This window comes from Pararge aegeria, chromosome Z, assembly GCF_905163445.1.
Source record: "Pararge aegeria chromosome Z, ilParAegt1.1, whole genome shotgun sequence".
NCBI classification, from domain to species: domain Eukaryota; kingdom Metazoa; phylum Arthropoda; class Insecta; order Lepidoptera; family Nymphalidae; genus Pararge; species Pararge aegeria.
Window position 1 is genome coordinate 13833757 of NC_053208.1, and position 25577 is coordinate 13859333.

At 35.0% G+C, this 25577-nt stretch overlaps 1 protein-coding gene across 1 annotated transcript in view; it reads left to right on the forward strand.

The window, feature by feature from the left end:
* The window catches only part of LOC120636156 (Krueppel-like factor luna), a 116880-nt gene extending 93687 nt beyond the window's left edge, over nucleotides 1-23193 (forward strand). The window contains exons 2-4 of the mRNA XM_039907488.1: nucleotides 19349-19679; nucleotides 20275-20442; nucleotides 21343-23193. Coding sequence (XP_039763422.1) covers nucleotides 19349-19679; nucleotides 20275-20442; nucleotides 21343-21518 — 675 coding nt within the window. The 3' untranslated portion in view covers nucleotides 21519-23193. The remainder of the gene's footprint in view (nucleotides 1-19348; nucleotides 19680-20274; nucleotides 20443-21342) is intronic.
* The last annotated feature ends 2384 nt before the right edge of the window (nucleotides 23194-25577 follow it).

Below are 25577 nucleotides of genomic sequence, written 5' to 3' on the forward strand. Positions count from 1 at the left end.
TGTTACTGTGATGATGAGAGAATTCTAATAATATCCCATACATCCAAATCTTTAACGGCATTTATTATATGTTTTAGGGAAACTTGCAAACAAACATAAACACTATGGATTCATAGTTCTATCTATTTGCGATTGTATAACATGCATACTCTTTCGGAAGCCGTGTGATAAACTATTATAGTATCTACATCATAATAGGTGTGTTAAGTTTCTTTCATTAAAAAATCCTACAACCACTTTGAGTGCCCTCTATGCGCAGTTGTAAACGGTCCTTGGTTAGAACCTAAAAAACAATTTGTCGTTCCGATACGATGTCGCGTAGAAACCAATAAGAGCTATGGGTATAATATAATTGCAATACTTGAATGTTTGAAGCTCTCTACCATCTTAGAGTGCATCATCAATTTCCACCAGGTGCGATTGCAGTCAAGGGCAAACTTAGGAGAAAAAACTAAAAAACTGATTAATGCAACTGCTTCGCTGCTTTATTAAAGACTACAAATCACGAAATCCCGATTTTGATTTACGTTTGGGTCCAAAAAATCCCGATTTAGATTTACGTTTGGGTCCAAAAATATTAGGTACTGGAGTATTCTGTCAATAATTTATCAATACCAGCCTGGATTTGGGAAATTTGTGTTTTGTGCCTCGCAAAACATGTTTAACCGTGCGTACCGGGTATTATCACTAGTAATAATCGCAAATCCTGCAAACCCGTATTGGAGCACTGTGGATGGTCTAAGCTCTAAATCCGTGTCTCCTATTAGAGATTCGGCACGTGCCTAGAGCTATTGGATTAAACTGCGGATAATTACTGTGACAATAAACGTAAAACACGGAATATCTACTTTAATAGATAACTGATCTTTTATCACTACTAAAAGTAGGTACTCCCTTAAGTTTGCGTGAAGAACTTGTATTGATTTAGCTCATAGTAAGTTAACCAGTAAACCTCTTTAGTAGGTTTATTTATATTTTGCTATGGAATTCGATTGTGACTTAACATAGTCACACCTATCATCACAACATTTTAACTGAAATTTTAATTGTTAAAAAACACGGTGTATGTACGCAACGAATCTCATTTATCCTCTATAATTAATGACATTCAAAGCAGCTTGAATCACCCAAAAAACAAACATTTTTATTACTGTTTTTAAACATCTAAGTAAGGTATTTAAATTCTTATTTTTGCGGTTTGTTTTCGTGCTGTAACAAATTAAGGACCCTTTCAAAGTTACTGAAAGCTCACAATTTTTTTTCGATGTTTGTCGTTTCTCATAGAGGACAAAGTTAGGTACCTAGGCATATTTTCGTTTAATTTATCCATTCCAGTGTTTCGTTTAGATGCTGCAAGTTTTCTCACGGGCTGCATTTATGCTGATTCACGTAACCATTTCATTTTCATCGTACTAATTTTCGTCTCTCATAGTCGTCAAAGTTAGGTAGGCATGTAATACTTTTAACGTACCTAAACAAGTTTTTAGATGCTGCAAGTTTTCTCACGTGCTGCAATTATGCTGACTCTGTCGGTGGCTTTTAAACTTTATAATTTACCGACTTCTGAACATTTCACGTAAACATTTCATTAGTCATAGTCAAGTTTTATGGGTATTTTTTAATTGAACCGGAGTTTTTTTCATGTTACGCAATTTTATGGTGATTCGGTCATTGCCCGAAAAACTTTGCGAGTAACTAATTTCCGAACTTTGTTCGTGAAAAATACTTTTTGTGATTGTGAAACAAAACATTTTTTTTTTCTTTGTTTAAAAAAAGTGATCTTTTATCTAGAATTCTTATACAATGTTACATTCACTTGGTGAATTTATGCAAAACTTTTTTCTCTCGAAAGGTTACTACTTTAAAATAGAGAACCCTTCGTCTTTAGTCACGAGCAAGAATCTTATGCGTCTGTTACGGGTACAATTCAAGCATTGATGGTTAGGACTCTCGGAGGGGCCAAGTTCGAATCCGGCACGCACCTGTGACTTTTCTTAGCTATATGTGAACTTTGTGAGGAATGTTCTTAAAGGCGTGTCAAGTCCACCAATCGGCACTTGGCCAGCGTTCTGGACTTTGGCTGAAATCACTTCCTCACTGTAGGAGGAGACCCACGTGCCCTGTAGTGAGCCGGTAATAAGTTTATATAATGGTGACAAGGCGACAAAAATTACAATATTTATTATTAATAAGCACCTATAAGGCATTTATAAATATACCCAAATCTTTCTATAGATGTCCATAGCAGGAGACCACACCAAAAACACATTAAAAAAACATTTACTTGTTAATTCGCATTTGAGTACTTGAGCTTCTTGTGACAGAAATCGTCTGGGGAAGTACATACAACCTTCATGGTTAATTCTGCCGCTAAGCATCTTTGTTGCAATGCTATGTTACGGTCAGGTTAGCAATATGCCCGTGTGAGGGCGGTACGTTGCACGAGGTGTCGCTAGCATGACCTGCGAAGTGTTGCTCTGTTTATAGGCGAGGATTTTCCGCTTACGATAAGATAGGCCATTCTTTGGTTCTTCAATTTAAAAAAAAATCTGAACATAAAGAATTACAGACGCTCGCTGGGGACTTTCTATAAGTATATACCCTTTCACATCACCGGGAAACGAACTAGGATCCTCTCGTGTGTAAGGCTAAAGTTTCGCTGACTAAGGTCGTAAATAATGAGAACGTACACCGTCTTGACTGATCTCAATCGAATCGTTTTTAGTTTTAGTAGCGATGCTGGAAAATTGAACAGTAACACTCCGAAGGGTTTGGCTACATAGTGTCGGGATTTGTTTTTTGTATAGGTACGTTGATGGTTCCGAAAACCAATTAACATGGTGGATTTTAATTGAATATTGTTTTTGTATTTTCACATAAATCAATCAAGGCAAGTCATCAGCGTACAGCGATGTTGCAACGCAGAGAGCGATATTTTTTAATCTCTTCAGTAAGGGTGATATATATTTTAACGAATTATATTGTTGAGTAAACGTCGAGTAGTGTCGAGTATATTGAGATTGCTTGTTTGTGATCCGGAACTGAAAAACGAATGCTTAAACAGCTGTATTAGCTTAGATACAGAATCCATTTATTGGGCATTTCTCGTTTCTATAGGGCATTAAAAGTTCTGATAGTCCTTCTGCACGGCTAGCATGGGCAGGAGATATTTTCTCCACGGGGAAAGGACAAAAAGTTATCATCTCGCACAATTTTATCCACTCTTCGAGAAAGAGCGCACGGGTCGTTATTATTTCCAAATGATAAATGTGTAATATTAAACGGAGGTAAACATTTCCTTTTTCCAGGTTTTTGACTTTTGTAATCATGTAAATAATAAATATACTACGACAATACACACATCGCCACCTAGCCCCAAAGTCAGCGTAGCTTGTGTTATGGGTACTAAGATAGCTGATGAATATTTTATGAATATAATACATAAATACTTATAATATACATATAAACACCCAGACACTGAAAAACATTCATGCTCATCACACAAACATTTTCCAGTTGTGGGAATCGAACCCACGGCCTTGGACTCAGAAAGCAGGGTCGCTGCAAACTGCGCCAATCGGCCGCCAAACAAGTCAAGTCAAGTTAAGAACAGCTAAGACTAAGCAAACTGATTTGGCCAATTTTAATCCTTTAATCTTTGAATAGGACTTTCCAAGTGTTCTATGCGAATAAAAACTGCAGGAAAGTGTATCTCTTGGGAAGGTTTCTATATAAATTATCACACTTAAGGCCACCTGGGTGGAGTCACGGTGAGTGGGGAAAGCGCGGGGTAGGGTTAAATGAAAACGGAATTATTTACGTTGTACCTACGCTGAACGTAAATAATAATCGTCTCGCAGTAATGTAAAAAAATATCAAGGATTTAAAGAAATATTCTTATTCCGATAACATTTCGTTACTAGTTGAGAAATAGGTTAAATACACCTAAAGAAATAGGTTAAAATTGGCCAAATCAGTTTGCTTAGTCTTAGCTGTTCTTAACTTGACTTGACTTGTTTGGCGGCCGATTGGCGCAGTTTGCAGCGACCCTGCTTTCTGAGTCCAAGGCCGTGGGTTCGATTCCCACAACTGGAAAATGTATACCTATTGTATAAGGCGGCATATCCAACGTATTCAGCACACATTGACTTATGACAGGCGTAAATGATGATACATGCTGCCAGTAGGTACCTACTCGTACTACACGGGACAACCTGCTCCATTTGCCTTTGCCATAAAATCTAATATTGAGGACAACTACAAAGATACCTGCTCTTTATCTTAATAGCTACCACTTAAGGTTCTAGGGCGAGGTTGAAACCGAAAGTAACCATTTTCACCAAAAAAAGAACAAAAGGCTGCAGTAAAAAGTATGGCCAATTTACGCCGGCTAAACAATCCAAGATTTGGATTTTTATGTTACTATGTTCGCCTCTACTGAAAAGATTCGACTATAATATCGACCGACAGTGATTTTATCGTAACCAATAAATAAATGAACTTAATTAGTAACCACCAATACGTATAAAATGTATTGCGAATATTCCTATCAAAATTTTCCACGCTCTTTTTGAGAGAGGTCTATATCTATTTTTTACTAGCTGAGAGAATTGGAATTCCATTCAATGTGAAGCAGTTTTGAAACGCTTGCGGATTAAAAAAGACAAACAAGCCAGTAAATGGTGTTTTGGCACTGTGCCTGTTAGAAATCAAAAGGCTGCGTGTTTTCTGTTTATGAAATGTAATGTATATTTTAATAATTGTTTCATATGATGGCTTTTCTGTCGGATTTTTTAGGGCAATTAAGGGCTTAGACCTTTGACGTTTCTTCAGTGTTAGTAGCCAAAAACCTTAATAATCGTTAAAGCCCTTTAGGCTTTAACGATTATTAAGGCGAACGAAAACTTAAAGAGATCTCCTAGGCACGGTTTTAGACAGTGCCGATTTCCTTACTCTGGTTTGGTAACTAAAGGTACTCATATAATTATAATGAGAATCAAACACCCATTAATTCTTGGCCCGACCTGGTTATCGAGCCCGAGAACCTGATGACGCTTAGTTGTTACAAAGTAAAAAACCAAAAAAAAAATTTTTTAATTTAAATTTACCAACATTATTAATAGACAAATACAAGGCAAACGGTACCGGGTGGGGAATACCATACACAATAATACTGTGTCGTACCTATTATAAACAAGGCTAACAAAAATTCACATTCATAGAAAGGAGCTGTTATTAATCTCTAAACACATCTCTACATAAACTAAAGCTTATTTTAAAACCACTTTCGATGACATTAAAAAACTAGTAGGTATACTTTATAACTATTTGGTAGTACATCGTTTCGTTTTCTTAAAATGCCTTTCCAAGTAGCGTTATATTCGCATTCAGTCCTTTATATTATATAGTCTTATCTATCTACACTATGAGGCTAAACAGATTAGTAGCACTCGTGTTTCCTGTCCAGTGCGCAACGAAGACTTTCTCTTGCGATTTTCCTACGATAACGTTGACTTAAAAGTCTTTTGATTTTTTCATCGCGGCCAGATATTTCTAAGCATTATTTTTGTAGAAAACTTATCTCTTCTCTAGCCGAGTACCTCGTCCTTGCTTTCGCGACTCTAACTCGGAGAGAGTTGAATTGCGTGTGAGACAAAACAAACATCCAAATTTCTTTATTTATATATATATCTCTTGGAACACAATTTTATGTGTGGTAATATTAGTATAGACTAAATTAAAATTTCACAGAAATATCATCGGAATTGTGGTTCCGTCATCTTCTAGGCAAGCGGTTGTCCTACATAAGCTGATTACTTTATTAAATCCTACTTACCAGATATCTTTATTTCAAAGAAGAATCACCAAGAACCCTTAATAAATTGTGAATTTTCCTTTTTGCATAGAGAAATCTTTTATTTTGCGCAGCGAAATAGAATATACCTTTTTTTCTCGGAAAACTAATGTTTCCCGCGTTAAAAGATCGAAAAATATAGATTAAAAAATTAACAAATGAGAAACTTTTTACCCCGAAACTCCACGTGGATAAAGTCACGTTGGAGTTAATCTTAGTCTTGTTATGAATCAGAAAGAGTTTTTGTTGGTGTATCCCTCTTTTATAACATAAAATGGGGATATATAAAATAGGGATACACCAACAAAAAACTTTCAGAAATAGTGTGCCTTAAAGACTAATAGGTTATTCTTATCATCACGAAGAACCGGTAATACGTTTTGCCATTATTGAAAATATGTTGATGACATAAAGATTTTCTATAAATACCTTAGTTGTAGTAGAGCTTCAAGACAAAAGTTTTCACTATTCTGAAACTGAATCACTTGTTTTGCTTTAGCCAGATAGATATTTTGTTAAGTCTATAAATTATATGTGTTACGTTCAGGTTTCTATAGAGTTTTCCATAAATTAGAAATCAAAGTAACTCAGACAACGTTGTCTGTGACTCGTTTGCTAAGAATAGCTTGCTGGTAGGTGCTATCGACAACCTTTGTCATTGCTCTTTGACACATTCTCATATCCATATCAAAGGTGCATACGAAGCACCCTTCAAATGTCCAGGATCGGTTTGATTGGACTGTTGGAGCTTTGACTACTGATAATGAGGCTGAAGAGTAAGTTCTTTTGTTCCTTTGAAAGCATTAATCTCAGGAATTACAATTATTTGCGAGGCCAGCTCAGAAGTAAGGTTATGGACTTAATTAACATTGCGCCACGATCCTCAGAAGCGAACAAACAAAGTAATTGTCCAAGCGAGCGACGCAACGCGATGGGTCTGGGTATATTGTGTATGGAATAGCAGACGCTACCTTGTTATATCAATGAAATCGTTGTAAGATAAGGAATAATTTCACTTGTGGTGGTTATTCTCAAATATTTGCTTTCCATAAAACAACGAAAATTTGTTTTAGATAGTGCAACAAAATCATCCCAATGAGCTTTTGTTTCAATTCGCTTTAAAATCTAGCAGCTTACTCTTGTTGCTAAGTCTCTAAAATATTGTTTCTCGGCTTCTCAAGAACAGCAAGAGAAATAGAGCTAATAGGGATTTTTTGAACGAGAGTACCTACTACCTGAATTGCTTCAGGACGTCGAAGTCACATCGAACGCAGTCAACATAAAATAGAAGTAATTCACTAAGATCAAAGAACATAAACTTTTGAATTTTCGAAAAATTTTGGAGTTTTTTTCTCGTATGTTTTTTTTTTGATTAAATAAGTTTAATTCATGTAAATTTGATTATTGAATCCTCGTTTAAAGAGGCTCATTCTTAAATATTGTTCGAAAATCGACCTTAATATTTCGCAAATCATTTTAACTTTCTGTTTCCTTTTAATTTATCTATACTAAAAAAAAAAGAAATTACTGCCCATATTTTTACCCAACTGAACATCGGTTATACTGATGATACATCATCGAAATTATCCATTGAAAGTAACATTGAGCATTGTCAGTTTCGAAGAGGACGTGCATTCATTTTGCAATAAAGTATCGAGTGTGACTAATCTATACGAGCGTGTATGCATTTATGTGAAATCGTTAAATGTTTAAGACAACACTGGCTGTGGTTTTTATCACACGAAATGCAGCGGCGGCCTTGTCTGTCCACGTAAGTGGGTGACGATGAGATCGCACTGTAAAGGCGACGACAGACCAAAGACGGCGCATTTGTGTAATGCCTATCAGCGCTTTACGTTTAAATCAAGTTAGCTTTAAACAACAGACATCCTAACTATAGATTATAGGATTTTAGAAAAATACAATATATATTTATAATATTTATTTGTGCATCTACGCAAATAAATAAAGTAACCAAATAAATAAAGTAAGAATAACTTGTAGAATTGTAATTATTTATTTGAGAATGAGACCTTAATAGCTGAAATTCTCATTATGGTTCTTTAGCTTGTTTACACCAAAAAGGATTTAAAATCTACCCGTTGGTTTTGAAGTCATATATTTTTCTGCGGTTTTCCGCCTTATATTCTATTCTAACAACCTATTCTTAATATACCTACTTATAATAAATGCGGAAGTTTGGGTGAATGTTTCCTTCTCATCACGCCACATTGGTTGAACTGATTTCGATCAAATTAAGCACAGAGACAGATATAAAGTCTGGAAGAGCACAAAGGCTACTTGATATTCCGGAGAATGTAGGGTTCCTGTGGGATAAATTTTCACAGAGCAAATGATTGACATGTGTTTTTTTGCATAGAGGTAGTTCAGAGGTCGGATATTAACATACGCATCAAAATTTCCTCGCTTACGATGTTGTGGACTAGTATTTTTTAATTTGTATGCAAAAGTGATGTGATGAAGCGTTTAAATTAATTAAGCTATTTATTTCATTAATTCATTGATTAAGCATCTACAATAATCACACAAACATCTAATTCAATTCGGCTGTATGTAAATTTTTTCTAATTTTAAAAATCCTCTATGAATATTTCGCCACATAATTTATATTATAATATTCAGTAGCGATACAATTTAACAGATGAATCGCTGGTTGTTTCGAGTAAAAAACACGGAACGTGCTTGATTACTTTTGCTGATAATACTGTTGCAAGTATATTTGTTTTTCTTTGGAAGTTTGTAATTCTTGTAAATGAACACAGTCTGTGGTGCCTTTTATTTGTGAATGTTGCGTGTATTATCACCGCTCCGGGCTGTGACCGCTGGGCCTTGTAAGGGCTGCCAGTAAAAATGTGCTTAGACCCTTTTATTTTCTTTATTAGTAATAGGCCCATATTTTTCTTCAGTTCTATTTTAAGTTAACTTAGCACACATGTTTATGCTTTAAAACTTTTTATATTTGAGTGGTGGAAAAGCTTTATTGTTACCTCAAACCCTTGTGCAGGAAGGGGGTTATGTGGGACTCCCCCTTCTAAAGGGGGTATACCTAAACTATGATTTATGCTTGTACACTAAAACTGTAAAAATAAATAGACGGTATTTCTCTTAGTAAATTTTGGTAACTCGCAATTTTGGTAACTTACAATAAACTAAAAAATGTGTTTACATTAGGTACATTATGAAATAGTTATTTAGAAAAATGGCTTTGAAGTTACGCATCCTCCGGTTTTCATTATTAGATGTTGGAATTTGTATTTGAATATGCACTCCCTACAATGAATTATATAGTTTTTTTATTACAATAATAACTATGAATAGAGAGTTTTGCTAAAAATTTGCAAATGAAATTACCAAAGGTGTCAGGATATAAAAATACTTAGACGGGTTTCTCTTGCGATTTTTGTATTGTATAACATAAAAAAATCCGATAATTAAAATTAAATTAAATTAAAATATATTTAAAAAATCGAGAAATAGTTGCGCCAACCCTATCAGAGGGCCTACGAACCGGCATCATCGATGAGTCACCGTCAAAAATACCATAATTTAGAATGAATTTGGCTCATCCGTAACATATTTTTATTATTATCCTTTATTTCCATCTACATTCCATTTTGGCATCGTTGTTACGAGTATAATAACTTACAGTAGCATATTATAGAATGCTGAATGGGCATTGTTGGATATTCACTTGGGATTAATAAGACTAAATTCAAATTTTCTTTATTCATGTAGGCCTATCACAGGCTTACAATTATGTATGTTTACATAATTGTATTATTCGCATTGTAGTTGGCGAACAAAGTTAACACAACTTTGTTCGCCAACTTAAACCTAAAGCTACGAGGGTTCCAAACGCGCCCTGGTCTAAGAAGAGTCCACAACAAACTTAGCCGGGTATTTTTTTTTGTTATCACCATCTCACAGTAAATTTATATTAATCTATGAAGCTAGAGCAATTCACACCCAAGCTTTTTTATCGTTTAAGTAATCCTTAATATTATAATAGAATTATTCTGTAAGCTTACCTTTTATAAACTGCTAAACGGAAGGCATGAGTCCGACAAATTCGTTGGGACTATCACAAAACTATGCAAGGAGTAATCTATGCCACTTGTTGTACCAAAACCACCGTGAACTTGTAACCTATACCGGGATTACAGGTTAAATAAAGCGAGGTTGAACTAATAGGTAGACTAGCGTATTTGCTCCCAAGGACCGGACACAAATAAAACTAACGTAATGAACACGGCCCTCATTCGCTCTAGCGATCTGATATTAAGTTATGTGAATCACTTGCTTTAACGGTGAAGGAAAATTTCGTGGGGAAATCTGCATGCCATATGCCATATTATAAGCTTATTATATGTATATATGTATATATAGTTATTTACCTGTGCAAATATATATGTTTATTTATATGCACCACCTACCTCTCTTGTTGAGCTGTGTTTTACGCCTTTGGTTGCCTGGAAGAGTACGCTATGTAGCGATAAGGCTGCCAAATTGTATATTTTTTGTTAAATTTTTACTTTTAATTTTTCTATATGTTTATGTGGTATGCAATAAAAGTGTATTCATTCATTCATTCGTTCATGCCTGAGAGATCTCCATGATGTTCTCAAAGGTGTGTTAAGTCCACAAATCCGCACTGGGCCAACATAGTGGACTACTAAATCCTTTCTCATTGTGGGAGGAGACCCGAGCCCTGTAAGTTGAAATTTCAAGTCAATTAAAGACCTTACGGATTTTTTCGTACGCACTAGAACTTTTCTCTTCTACATCTGCAAACATCACAGTACTTTGATGTTTTATAATGAATGAACAATCAAAAACAGGAACGCGGAAATGATACCAATTCGTGGGTTGGTTTGTGGTGTTGTGTAGATAGGTAGTTGTGTGTTAGTTGTCAGGTATGAAATAAAAGTTAACTATGCGATGTGGTGGTGCGTTCATTTGTTTCATCGCTAACATTTGTTTCATACATCGCATGGCACTGATTCATAATATATAGGTACATGAATGAACCTCTATTGTTTTCCATCGCTCTAATTGCCAATTAGGAATACTTCATATGGTCATTTTCATTGTTATGAAGACTATTACTATTCATGTTCATTTCCTTTCAATAAATATAGCAATAATTTTTTCAACCTCACAAAGTTTTTTAGCGTTTGTTTTTATTATTTTTAAACGGTTTCATTGTTTGTTTGTCAGGATGTGACGTGACTTACGGGATATTACGTAAAAAAACTGCGACTTACGTGTATCCTTTTATCCAACTATGGAGAACAAGACTGGTTTACGCAAAGCTATGAAATATGTAGCATACCCACTGCATACTAGAGATTTGTATTTCAATTCGTACCAACAGTTGCGGCGTATCGTGACCGTGATTCACGGTTTTACCAAATTACTAAACATTTATAAAACCAAACACAACACGCCTCTTACCGCCCGCTTCAACCAAAATTTCTCGGCCTCTTTCGAATAAACACATCTTAAAGATATTTTTAAACCCCAAAAGATCATTCAGTATTTGTTCAATAAAAGTTACAGTATCGACCGTTTAGCAGTTATTGCTTCTAGTAACCGAAACGGCTCCTAAGCGGCCTCTAAAATCGTGACCTGTTTCTTTAACTAAAATTATTTACGTTCACTAAAAACGTTAACAACGGTGAAATCGCTCAAAAGATTTTTTGTGCATCTATTACCTATTGTTTGTTCACCGGATAACAAAATGAGTGTCATAGACAAGGACTGAAGCTTCTAAACCAATAGGTTCAATGCAGGCGTTCCGTTGTTAACTACGAGTACATTTCTGTTTAGGTAACTACATACATGAACATATAGATAGTAGAATAACTAAGAGGATCAGTGCTGAAAATCACTCTAAACCAAATAGATTACCACTCCAGTTACTACCTTGCCTGCGAGAGATTTTAGCAATGTATAGGTTAAGCTTTGTGTTTCGTTTCGTTCGTTAAGGTATGTATTATATTTGAGTGTACAATAAATAGCTATTAATGCAATTTTTACGTTATGAGTATTAAGTGTTGTGCTGTTTTTTATCTTTTTGTTTTCAAATTTGGCAAGTATCGTATAAAATATAACACTCGGGTCAAAATAGCTTATAAAGTACAGTGTTATAAAGGATTTCATCTATGAGTAGGAAAATAAATTAATTTTCAAATAAAATCAAATTATTACTTATTGACGATTATATATTGATTAATATTTGAATATTATTATTGATTTTGGGAGAATGTGAATATTTTGTATGGGACCGGTGTAGGGGACATTAATTATTCATGTCAGGTGGGGTAAAGTAAAGAAACGGACGATGCGACGTGGAGGGTCGTGATTGTGTGGAATAGCGGATGAAAATTTGTGTAGAAAAAAAATCTTGGAAATTTTAGACGGTGTTGGCTTTGAGAGTCGAACGAAGTCGCGCAGACCGCTAGTTCAAAACAATAAGCCGATTTCTCGGCGACACGAAACTCTTGAAGGTTATTATTAAGGTAGGTAGCTGCTTATACTATTGCAACTATTGCACTGATTGCTAATAGTTTGCAAAGTCCGCTGTGCAATATAGTCTCTTTGAATTCATCAGAATAAATGGGGCAAACTAGACGGTATACTAATGAAAGGATAGTACTTATATCAGGTACTTATAGTTCATTAAAATAAGTCCTTGGGCTTCCGTATTTCTTCGCCTCAGCAGTATTTTTTCAAATTAACTAACTATATGCCAAACCTTTGCATACCGAAAACAAGGATTATAATTCTGCAACAATAATTTTAACAGCCCCCTGATTTGTAGGATATCATCATCCGCCTATTAACATTCACTAATCGACCGCTCTCATAGAAGAAGTGGTTTTAGAGCATAGGCCCAGCTTAACGTGCCCTCCGAGAGACATGGGTGCTACTGCCAATTTTTGAACTCTGTGCTGGTACTGAAAATTATTAAAAGAAAAATTAAATATCGATCAAACCCAGGGCCTTGCGGTCCGGTAGCTGAAAATGCCACTAGACCAACGAGGAAAATTTTCAGAGATATTTTGCCTAATTAATAATCTAATCCGATGTTATCCCCGTTGTACGGGTTTATGTACACAGATCAAGAATTTATTTTTTAAATAGTGCGTGTTTACTACAGGCAATCTTTATTATTATGATAATTCATAATGAAGATCATGATCAATACATTATCGGCCCACAACTGGGCACTCTAGTTCCCTTTCAGAATAATGAGATTTGGTTTAGCTAGTAGTCCGCGCTGGCTAAGGGCTGTAGGTAGGTTTCCTCAAGATGTTTTCCTTTGCCGCTAATCTGGTGATATTAAAATTAAATAGGTGCGAGGAATCGAACTCGGTCACCGAAGCTGTCAACATCATCTGAGCTTAATAATAGATTGCCTATATTACTAGAATAATCAGATGTTACAATTCAATGTAATTGCAGAAGATAATAATTATGCATCTAAACCACATAATCATATGTACTAACTGATTCCAATTCTGTAGAACAAACATTTAAAACTATTACAGGCCTACATACAGTGGCGGTACTACCATACAAGCCGAAAAGCCGGGCTTGCGTTACAATAAATATCTCTTTTAAATATTTCTCGACTATTCCGAAATTACATTAACAAAATAATTTAAACTTGATAGCTATGAGGATATAAATACAATGTTTTAACTTTTGCTTAATAATGTATATACTCTTTGTCTACTTTACTGCAAGCACTACGTTACTCTGGCAGGTAGACTCTGTGGTAGCAACCAGCCGAAAGGCGCGGCGCTGCGCCGAACTATCACTATCGCGCTCTTCGCGTGTCTTCGTACGCGATCGGAGGCCCTGCTTTGTCTCGCTTACACTCATTTGCTTATATGGGGCTTTTATTTTACTGCTCTCTCTCATAGAAATTTCTATGTATTTAGCAGAGACAATCTAGATTATTTAATAATTTAGTATGGAGATCAAATGCCAGATTGCGAGTTGAAGTTAGTGAAGATGACAAGCGAGCGAATTGAAACAACTTCACGCGTGTTATTGTTTGCGTTACAACTAGTTGACACTTGACAGATTCATTATTATTGATTAGACTAGTTATGTTAGGAGTTTATTATTGTTTTTTTGAGTTGAATAGTGCTTTTTACTGGTTTGTTTTTTTACAAATTATAGTAAATATTGTTAAATATGAGCTCAATTTGTGTGCAAATTGTTTCTGTGGCGAAATCAAAAAATAATTGGCGAACAATAGGTAAATTTTTGCATATTTTGTTTCTAATGAAAAGAATGGTTGGAACGCGGCTGGTTACGACATAAATTACCAGGTATCATAAGAATTAAAGAGAGCAGAACTCAAAGAAACACTTGTGATTACTATGATTACTTTTTCTTTGGCAAACATTGCATAGAAACTTCTTTATCATAATTCGCGTGCTGACCCTAACCGTAGTGTTTTTCAAAGATTTGTTGATATTTAGCACACAAGAATGGTGACTTACATGATGAGTTAAATTTTTCCTTTAGGTAACTGGGCTTGCTCAAATTCAAAACCCTAGGAACGCCACTGCCTACATACAGAAATCTTTTTACCATTTTACGTTTTGGGATATGGGAACAATAGCCACCAATGTATTCTTTATTACCCAAAGTAACTAAGCTAACATAACAGTAACATTGTACTAACACATGAGTACCTAACCATCAACCCATATCCGACCCACTACAGGACACTGGTCTCTTCTCCGAATGAGAACCTTACCTTACATTATACTCTTATATTCATCCCATCTTATTTCCCGTTATCCCTGCCAGTTGGTAGGTGTTTCGTTTTACAAGGCTTCGTTGCTAAAGATTACCATACTATGAGATAGTGAAAAATGCGTTTCGATGCACGATTCGTTTGTCTTAAAGCGTGGAAAAGTGCGAGAAACTTCGAAAGGCGGTTGTGAAAGTCGCTCACGCGCAACGGAAGACTTTGTAGGGTGGCCATGTTCAAGTATCTGGGAATTGCGGTTTTGCGTAAAATACGAAGCTGTCAACGTGCATGGGAATAAACACTGCTATGGTTGTTGGTCATCGGCTTACATAGTGTGGTTACAATCGGCAGGTGCGCGGATTATCGCATGGATTCTTTACACGTTTCGAAACCGTTTTTTTTTATATTATTGATTTTAACTACTAAAGAGATTTTATATATACTTTTTAAAACAACTTTTGTTTTAACCTTCTAACTAATTGGGTCAGCATTGATGGTCTAAGGTCTAAGCGGACGTTCCAAATTCTCATGTACTCGTATCGTTCTATGCCAAAGACTGAATTTGACAACCTGTTCTTAGTTCGATTTAGGTTAATCATTACGGGTCTAATTTCTTGTCACCCAAGAGAGGAAGAGGCCTGTGCTTAGCTGTGCGATTTTCGTAATCTGAGGATGATAATCTGTTATTTGGTGATCATGTAATCCTACTAATATTATAAATGTGAATGTAAGTTTGTTTGTTAGGCTTTCACGCAAAAACTACTTAACCGATCCTCATGAAACTTTGTACACATATTCTTGGAAATGCTAGAAGTAATATAGGATACTCTTTATCCCGACATTAAGCTCGGTTCCTTTGGGATGAGTGTTTGACGATTTTACACCATAACTCCGACAAATTATAACCGATTTAAATAATTATTTTTTGTACTATAGAGGTTATATGTGTTTAATTTTGTCCAAACTGTGGTTGGAGATAGAGGACAGAACTCCTCAGCGGACAGCAGCAAACCCCTCATTTAAGGCTTAGCGATACTACATACTTTAATGTTTTTTAGATCTACAACTAAATTTAATGCCACATCAACAAACAAAATCAAACGCAGTTTCGCAAGTCGCGGGCAACAGCTAGTTATTATATGTTGTGTTTTGTGCTTTTACAATAATTAAACTTTGTTGGTTTTAATACTTCTCTATTTTATATCTTTAAACGAGCAATTCTTGTATATATAATCTTATATCTTTAAACAAGGAATTCTTGTACATATATAATCTTATATCTTCAAACGAGCAATTCTTGTATATATATAATTGGAATCTAAGAATCGGCTGCAACCATTTTTATGGATTTAACGAGACATGAAATTTAGTACAACTGGGGGTTTCGGGGGCGATAAATCGATCTAGCTAGGATTCATTTTTAGAAAATGACACATAATTTGTGTTTTCCGGTAATAACCGATTTGGTGCAGACAAAGTTGCACGGGTCAGCTAGTATTATTAAAAAGCGTAATCGCGCACGTGACAACTGTTAAAAAAATCATCTTACAAATTTGGTATTATCAAAATAGCGTAAATTTGAATCATTTTGAATTTTATAACAGATATTTTTCTTCATATCTTTGAAGTTAATGATAAATCTACTAAATAAATACTCTGTTAAATCTGTAATGAATGACGCGTACTAAATAATATGTACTATTGTAAGTTTTATTATTATTACACTTTACAATAAATACTCTTTACTCAACCGGCAACTTGTAGACATACAAGAGCTCGCCCAGTATATGACCATGCGAGTGTACATGGCTGCAAATGTTCCTCGTATTATAGCAATGCGAATTCGTATTACAAGGATTGTTTTAGGTTACGAAAAATTGTGTTTATTGTAATACGTGATTGTCATAAAAATATGATAATGCTATATCATGTTATTTTATCTGATTATTAATTAGATGATGACTTTACAGAGAGTTTACAGTAGTGGTAAAAACATAATTTTTATTTAAATGTAAATTACATATATATTAAAATATCGTGATCGTTGACAAGCTTGTGATTTTGGAAATTATTTTTATTGACGTTTTTATTACATTTTTTATTAATTCCATTATTTGTGTTGTGCTTATGCTCCGGATGCTTTATTATTATTTCTCATTTTGTGTTTATATTTACCGCTGGTCGAACTTATTGTTTTTATAGCAAATAATCAAAGACTCAGTTTCTTTGCGAAACAGTTTCTGCGAATATTAATTTATTTTTATAAATTTGACTGCGAATTCATATCGCAAAAGCTACATTTCCCATTTCCAAATGTGTCCTTGATATAGCTTGTGTAACTTAGCGATTTATTTTAAACTTATTATTTGCTTCTTTTTATATGTTTTTTACAAACAAATATGCGAGTGATATTTTTTTATGTTTCGTGCTTATTTTAATATTATTTGGCGATTTCACGTTATTAACTATATATGTTATATGTCATAACAATTTGAAACTATTTTTTTAATGACTGTTATGTTAACGTTAAAAAGTAAAAATACAGATATTGTAAATTCTTACATTGCCGGGGAACGTACTCTGCGCCTTCTAAATGTTAACAAATAAGCACAGCTCTCTCAACTCGCTAGGGAAGTTGACAGTAAGCTAGTAAGTCAGCTATACCTTGTATAGTTCATTTTTTTATTTTTAATGTCGAGCAAGAAACACGTCATGTTAGACGCTAACTGCACATTTGTTACCAAGATGCCTTGCAATTTCAAATAAAAAATGTATCAATTACTTTGAACTGTTATGGACATGGCTAAGCAACTTTCCTACAGTGTCTTCCAAGCAGATAGCTCAAATTGTACCGGCACATTGTAATTTGTATAGAGAATCAAATCATAGCATCCTTATTTACGTACTGAGAGCAACTGTTACTCGCTATCTGTTCGGGTACTTCATTGTTGCCACGCGCAAGTGTTATTAATCTGACTATTAGTGTGTTGTGTTGTGATGGCAGATCCGAATACAGTTTTCACCACCCTCGTCTTCCCGCGGGTGTTGTACAAGACGGCTAAGGGAATATAACCTTAACTTCAATATTCGCAGTGTCGCTATTGTACACTTTATTAATATCATGTCTTGTATAATATATTCCATAAATTATGTAGTTCAATCTAGTTCGTGTAAGTGGCCCTGACGTACTAACAAGATGTAAAATAACTAAATAATAAATAAATAACGGCGCACGGGCCGCAACTTCCTCTTTACTATTACACCCATCTATTGCGATCATGGCCAAAACCTCCCGTTGGGAGAGGCCTTTGGTACAGCAGTGGACTGTTATAGGCTATGAATGATGATTAGTTATAATGCCACTGTGCTATAATAATTATTACGCAGGAGTTGCCTAGTACTTAACTTCCTTCCACCAAAGTACAAAGTATATGCACGTGTGTGTGTTAAGTATGCAGGAGGTTGCCTAGATCATTTCAATGAACTTGATGTGACATAATGGGTGAAATATTTGGCTGCGTCCCACGCTTTGAAACCGAGTCGGATATCATTCTACTGCGAGTCATTTATTAGCTCCATTAGGTGTCTACGGACTGTGTCGTTTGTGCCATTTTAGATTTCGTTTAAATGGTAAATTCCCGCGAGTTTGCCAGTCTAATTGACAGTAATTTTCTGGGTTAAAAATAGACTAAATAAAGTACTAACTACACCCTAACAAGATTTTGCATAACATAATTTTAATTCTATTGTAATATGTAAGCACCGAAGCATTTTGAATTAAGTCGCAAGAATGAATAAAGCACCCGTAATTCGACATTGCAATGTGCATCGATTACGTAAATCTTAAACCCCAGTGCCAGAAAGCGAGGGTTGTTTACTAAAACGTTAGATTTGAAGTACGCAATATACCGTTAAGTTTAGAGAGGCACTGTGCCCTATACCTTCCGTGTTGCCTTGAACGAGGCCGTTGACCTTTGTAGTAAAACGTGGGTTGGTTTATAGTGGGAGGTATTGTGCAGTAAGTACCGTATCTATACGATTAAACCTATTCAAAGACGAATAAAAAGTTCACCCGATTCCTTTTTCTTACCAACACAATGAGCTTCTTGGTCTTACTTATGTTGACAGCGTTTTTATGTACGCAATAAAGAGCATATTATTTATTTCGTTCCATAATTTGCTATTTATACAGATTTTAAAGTATGGAGCTTGGTTTACCACTCCAAATCCTGCATTAATCAAAAGGCATCAATAAAAAAAAGAATTATAAAAAAAAAAATTAATGTCATGTTTCCCCGTATTAAAGTTTTTAAAATTTAAATTAAGAAATACCTTTTAAATATTGTTTACTAAGCAACTGATAGTTTGAAATCACAAAATACTTGATATACGCAGAGTTCTTAGAAGTTCAAGTGCTTAATTTTGAATGTTTTATAGATTATATATAGATATATAGATCCATCAATCCAAACCAATCTGTTTTTCGAATAAAAATACGTTTTTTTATAGTATTATACATTATTTATATATGCATTATTTTTGCGACTCTTTCTTACCGTCATATGCCTTTTGCAGAAACCTTAATGTTACAATATTTTCACATATTGCCAGCGGCAATGGTAACTCCTAAAGATTGCGTTAATAAGAAATATCCAATAAAGATAATCTAATAAAAGTTTATTGTTCACTTGTTTCAGACATGCTACGAAATGGAGAGGTACCTTCAAGAGGAGCCGCGGTGGAGATGTACAGATTTAGAACAAGAATGGCTTTCAGCGGTGCCTTCAACACCACCTAAAGCACTTTTACCAGCGTTACCTGCGTTACCAGCATTACCACCAATACCAGCATTACCAGCATTACCAGCATTACCACCAATACCACCGGTACCATCAGTACCATCATTACCACCATTGCCCCCATTACCGCCTGCACCACCAGTACCATCACTACCATCTCTACCAGCTTTGCCCCCGATTGTCCCACTAGTGAAGATCGAATCCATCAGCGACTGTGAAGAGCCAAAAGGTGATATTAATTATCTATCTAGTTCTTTGTATAGTACACTACAAGTTAGCCCCTGCCTGCAGTAGCAATCCGAACATGATAAAGTATTGTGATTATAATCATTAGGCGGCTACTTGAATGTGGTGCCTTTATTTACTAAAATTTACCACGTCAGTTTCTTTAGACTAAAAATTAAATAAACAACTATCTAAGCTTACATTAACTACTACTACTACTTTCGTCATAACAACACATTACCGGACTATTAATATTGGTGGACACCACACCCCTTTGGGCACATTATGGAGAACTCTCATGCATGCACGTACCCTCACGATGTTTTCCTTCACCGTTGAAGAAAGTGATTTTTTAATTGATTAAAACGCAAATAAAAGCTGGTTGAAAATGTTTTAGCATAAACCCCGCTTTGTGCAATAAAAAGACAAAAATATAAATTTGAATAGTTCCGCGGTGTTCTCATGTTCTGACATTTGAATGATGCAGTCAGTTGAAGAGTTACCAGAATACTACATAACCCTCTGCCGTTAACGTTATGCCACGTTTATAATTAGGGAGGTAACAGCCTGAGACTGATCATGACGATATGCGGTTGCAGAAAATCCGACTATTCTTCCGGTGGCTATAAGACGTCATGTACCGCGACTTCACCCTCACGCGCTTGCTGCGGACCCCAGGCGTCGCGTGCACCGATGCGAATTCCCCGCATGCGATAAGGTCTACACGAAGAGCTCGCATCTCAAAGCACACAAACGCACCCATACAGGTAAAGGGATATCTAATTACTAGTCGACTTAAATAACAAATAATTTAAATATATTAAATAATATTATAGTTATTTATGAAACTGTTGTATAAAAAAGAGTATTCAAACACGAGTGTGGGTTTATGATAACAGTATCACATTAGTATTTTGATACCTCACTATCAACAGTTGTATACCGACTGTATCCCATAATATGAAACCTCCAAATGATTCTGAAACAGTTAGCTTAATGTTAACATTAAAAAAGCTAGACCTAGTATCATTGATTCCTGAGTAGGTATATTAAACTAATTATTATTGAAATAATTATTTATTGTAATATTAATTACAAATTTTGAATAATTCAATTATTAAAATTTGCTAGAATTTGTTCTTTAGTGTTGGTGGAAGGTCCCGTTCCAGATGTATTCGGCGGAATATTTATATTGACCACTTCACCATTTTGGCATTCAAAAAATATAATTTTATTTTTAAAAATATATATTTAAAATATCTGGCAGGGTACTGTCGAAACTTGAAACACTCTTTTTTTGAAAATAAAGCAATAAAAATATCGTAGAAAAATGGCGGGGATATGTATATATATATGGCGTGAATAACAATGTTCTTTTTTTTACAAATGCACACATACCACGCAACCAACAGATAAATAGAAGGAAAAAAAAACAAAGCTAGTGTTATAATGAAATTCAGTAAAACATTATATAATCCGTTTGGATTTTAATTTTCTCAATTATACATAAAAGCTATATTATACATATCATACCCTAATGTATAATGTTTGTGTACAACCAGATCTGGATTATTTTATAATTTCCAGAATTTTGTTATAGGTTTTTCCATTAAATATTCCTGTCCTATTATCTCATTGAGCTTTAATATTTAAATTGTATGTTTCAGGTGAAAAACCCTACAAGTGTTCTTGGGAAGGCTGCGAGTGGCGATTTGCACGATCAGATGAATTGACTAGACACTACCGCAAACATACGGGAGCGAAACCTTTCCGCTGCCGCCACTGCGAGCGCTGCTTCTCTCGCTCCGATCATCTGGCATTACATGCGAAGCGTCACGCATAGCCTGAGAACCCACCACCCACTCCCAAGATAAATCAGAGCCAACGCTCTGAAATTCTATTACCAGTTGCCAATGTACACTAAATTGAAGCAGCCGTTTTAAAACCAGCGCGCGCCTCTTCTTTAATGTCTGATTATTTTTGTAGTTATTGTGCATCGTGGTATTATGAGTTGAAAGTTGTGATTATGCATTAGCGTTATTAGCTTAGTACAGTTTTGTTTGTTGGGAGGCTCGCGCTGTTGGGGGTGGGGGTTAGCGAAGCGTTGCAAGCCAAAGAAATATCGCTACGTTCGTAGCCGAGTCAACACTCATTGCACCTAATGCTTTAAACTTATTTTTATTTGATTACATTAATCGACCATAAACTTTAAAATCTCTTTATATTTCGGCCTCTACCGCTGTGTTTCTTTGTTGCAATAAGACAGCGATTTATATTTGCCGTTGTTTATTGTGTAAAAGATTTTTTCTAAGCTTTGTGTACAGAGAGGTTTGTTTTATGTCGGCCGGTCGCAAAGCGTCCGTCGTCGTCAGTTGTGCCATCGTTCGCGTAGCAGAGGACGCGCGGCGTGCGTGCGCACGCGACGCTTCCGCGCGTCTTTTGTCAACCTGCATTTTGAAATATGTGACATATTATTTATTGATCGCGGGATGTTCGGCAAATATTCCCACCGACGCCCAGCACAACCTTTTGTTAGTCGTATGCTTATAAGTAGGATGTGCGTCGCGCGTTACCTGATGTTAAGTTAGTTTCTTGAAACAGTTGCTGTGAACATTTTTTTTTTTTCAACTTACAAATATGTCTTTTTGAAACATTATCTATTGTTAAAACCAACTAGGTACACTATGTGCTGTTTTAAGTATGTATTCCTAAACTTTATTATTTCACGAGCGATTGTTTTAAGAAGTTGACTTGTGTTTATTTTATATAATGTTTATTTTTAAGATACGCATATACTGCGATATATTTACTTTTAAGCTTTCTCTTTAACTCTCTCATTCCGTTTGTGTAAGATGTACGGTGCTTACGGTGTTATGGGTGCCGTAGGAATAATGTTAGTTCTCTGTGTTGTTGGTCGTAGTAATCCAATGCAACGCCTTTACACACCTACCTTTAGGATATTTACTTTTTCTTAGATAAATTATTAAATAATTTAAGCGATTCTTGTCATCGATGTGCTAAGTGTGTAGAGGTGTTAGAATATTAAGCAAGTTGATTCTAAAACACAGTCGCTGTTTTTGTTTGGTTCTATTGCGGTATAAGACTCCTCGCTCACACCTGCGGTCGAAGCAGGATCTATTGCGGGTCTACCCCCAGAAGTAGAACTTACCGTTTTAGTCATTGTAAGGAAAATAAAGAGTAGTATAAACTTTTATGGTGGCAAAGCGTTCGTTCCGTTTTGTCGTATCAGTATTTTAAACTTTACTATTGACATGGGTTTATGGCATATGTTTCTGTTTAGTTAACTAGTTAGGTCCATATTCTTGTTGAAGGACCGCATGTTATTTTGTGGTTAAATCGTTACTTCATCGCATGCAGAATTCTGTCATCTCGTTTTTCTGCGCTATTTGTTAACTATAGAACATCAGTGGTACCCACTAGCAGCATTGTGTATGCCCATAAGATGGATTGCAGTTTACATAACACCTATCATCAGTTATTTTGTCTTTAAGTGTAATTGATGATCATTAATTCATTCTAATGTTGAATAATGATTTTTATTATATTCCAAGTTCCATATTGCATATTCTTGTGGCAAGATACTGAAGATGATAAAATCAGTATCAAGATATTTTTTTTGCATATAATAATTTAATTGATGATCCTGGTAGATCCTTAGAAAAAGCAAGTGCAAGGCTTCTATTATTTGGCGAGCCACAAAAAATAAGCTCTTCTATCCTTCTCTCTCGCTTTAAAAACAAAGCAAAGAGGCAAACTAGGTGTAAAATTTTCTTTACAGTCTTTTCTCACTTTATCTTTTAATCACTTTCTTTTCTTTTTACAGTCTTTTGTTTTTTTGTTGGATAGTTGGATCCTTTTATTCACACAATGGCGTCGCAGACTGCCACTCTGATTGAGTCCTGTTACAAGCAATCTATGGTGACTTCAATCTATTCTTATTAACTAAAGCAACCTCTCCCAGTGTTCTCTTGTAAAAAATCTTATGATTGCGCTGCAGGTACATTGTGTTATTTAGAAGGACAAAAGTTTGTCTTCCTACATTTCAGATATCTGAGATCTAACTAAGAACTTTATCAACAGTCGCATGTAATTTTGCTCTATATTGATCCACCATGTTTTAAATATGTTGCTGCGATTTTCATAGCTCCATAAATGAACAGTCCATCGGATGTTCCCTATTGAAGTAATTATATTACAATATTATTGTTGCCATTCCTTTTTCAGTTCAAGAGCTCGATTTACAGTCTCTAATTTTGGTGCTTAGTTGTGCATTTGTGAGATGAGCGTGTTGACTCGAAAATACTAAAAGATATAACTGCTGCTGAAGATCAAAGATTTGCTTCATAATATTATTAGTGCATGCACATTATCAGGTTCAGTAAAGCGCGGCGATGTTTAGATTATTAATATATTAGGTTTTGCTCGACTGCATTGTCGGATTATATTATTGTTGGCATTTACCGAATTGAAATTTTTAATGTTAGATTAAATGGTTATTGTAAGAGCTTACAAATTTGGACGTTAAGATTTGGGATCTCTTAAGTTACAACATATCAAGTAAAAGCTATGGAGTGATTTAGTTACGTGCAATAAAAGTTCGACTTGTATTGTGACCAATCGGTTTTTCTGAGGTTACAAAACTTTTGAAGGAATCATTCTTTTTGTAACTGCTGTTTATGAGAGTTTATATATTATATGTATTTTTAGGTAAATTCATGAGTGTGATTTTATTAGAACTGTTATTGTAAACTATATAGGTAATTATATAATGGAATTACTAAGATTTAATATATGACTACTGTTTTGGTACCACTAGCGCCACCTAGTAACATCACACTGAAATACAAGAACTGTAATGGTTCCGAACCTAGACCGCGCAATCCAACGTAGTTTGCTAGCATGCTAGCGCACTCAGCTATATAGACTTTCAGCAAGTCGCTCAGACGGTCCTAATTAGTTTGAATAAACTCTTAAATTTGATGTTTTAACTATAAATAGTAAGATTAGAGTCCATATTTTATCATAATAATTAAAAAATATAATCGTAAAATACAAACTGTATCTTCATAAAATCAAAAGTTACAATGACAGTTTAAAATGTTTTGAGAATCTCTAATAAGTAGATATATATACTCGTATTACACATTTCTGCTGAAGTATTACTGTAAACCGAAGTGAGATGTTTTACCTCTAGAGTCTGTACATGACTGACGTTGATGAACAGCAACCCGGTAAAATCGCTAGGATAAAGATATAGGCGGACTCAGCTCTTATGAATGCTTGGGTAGTAAGGGATGGCATTTTTTATATATTATATAATATTCCTCTTACGGTGATGGGGAGAATAGGGTTTGGTATGGGGTACCAACTCTCCTTTTCCTTTAAACCTTATTCTCCATTCTCCATTGCTCCAATGAGAATTGGCTATTTTGGTTGCATAGCCTAACTCTTACTCAATGATTACTAATAATATCAATTGTCAACCAAAGTTGACACCAAAGATTTCGTAGGCATTAAAAAATCTCAATGCCAATTTCGAATCTCCAAAGTCGTTTACACATTCAGTGACTTGATTGATCACAAACTTGACCTATGTATATATATTGTCATTTTTTTTTTAATTTCGTGAGATTCAATATCTCTTATTCTACGAAAACGTTCTTTTGTCGCTCAAATGATGGTGTATATCACCTTTGAGTTAAAAACATCTCACAGAAAACAGTTATACGGACAAGGCAGTGTTCTGTTTTTATGAATTGTATACCTATGTGTAGTGTAATAAGAACATTTCGTTGCTTTATTTTATCTATATTTAAAATATACGGGTTACTGTACTGCTTACGTACCCTTTTCATACTTTATGTAAAATATATTAGTAAAT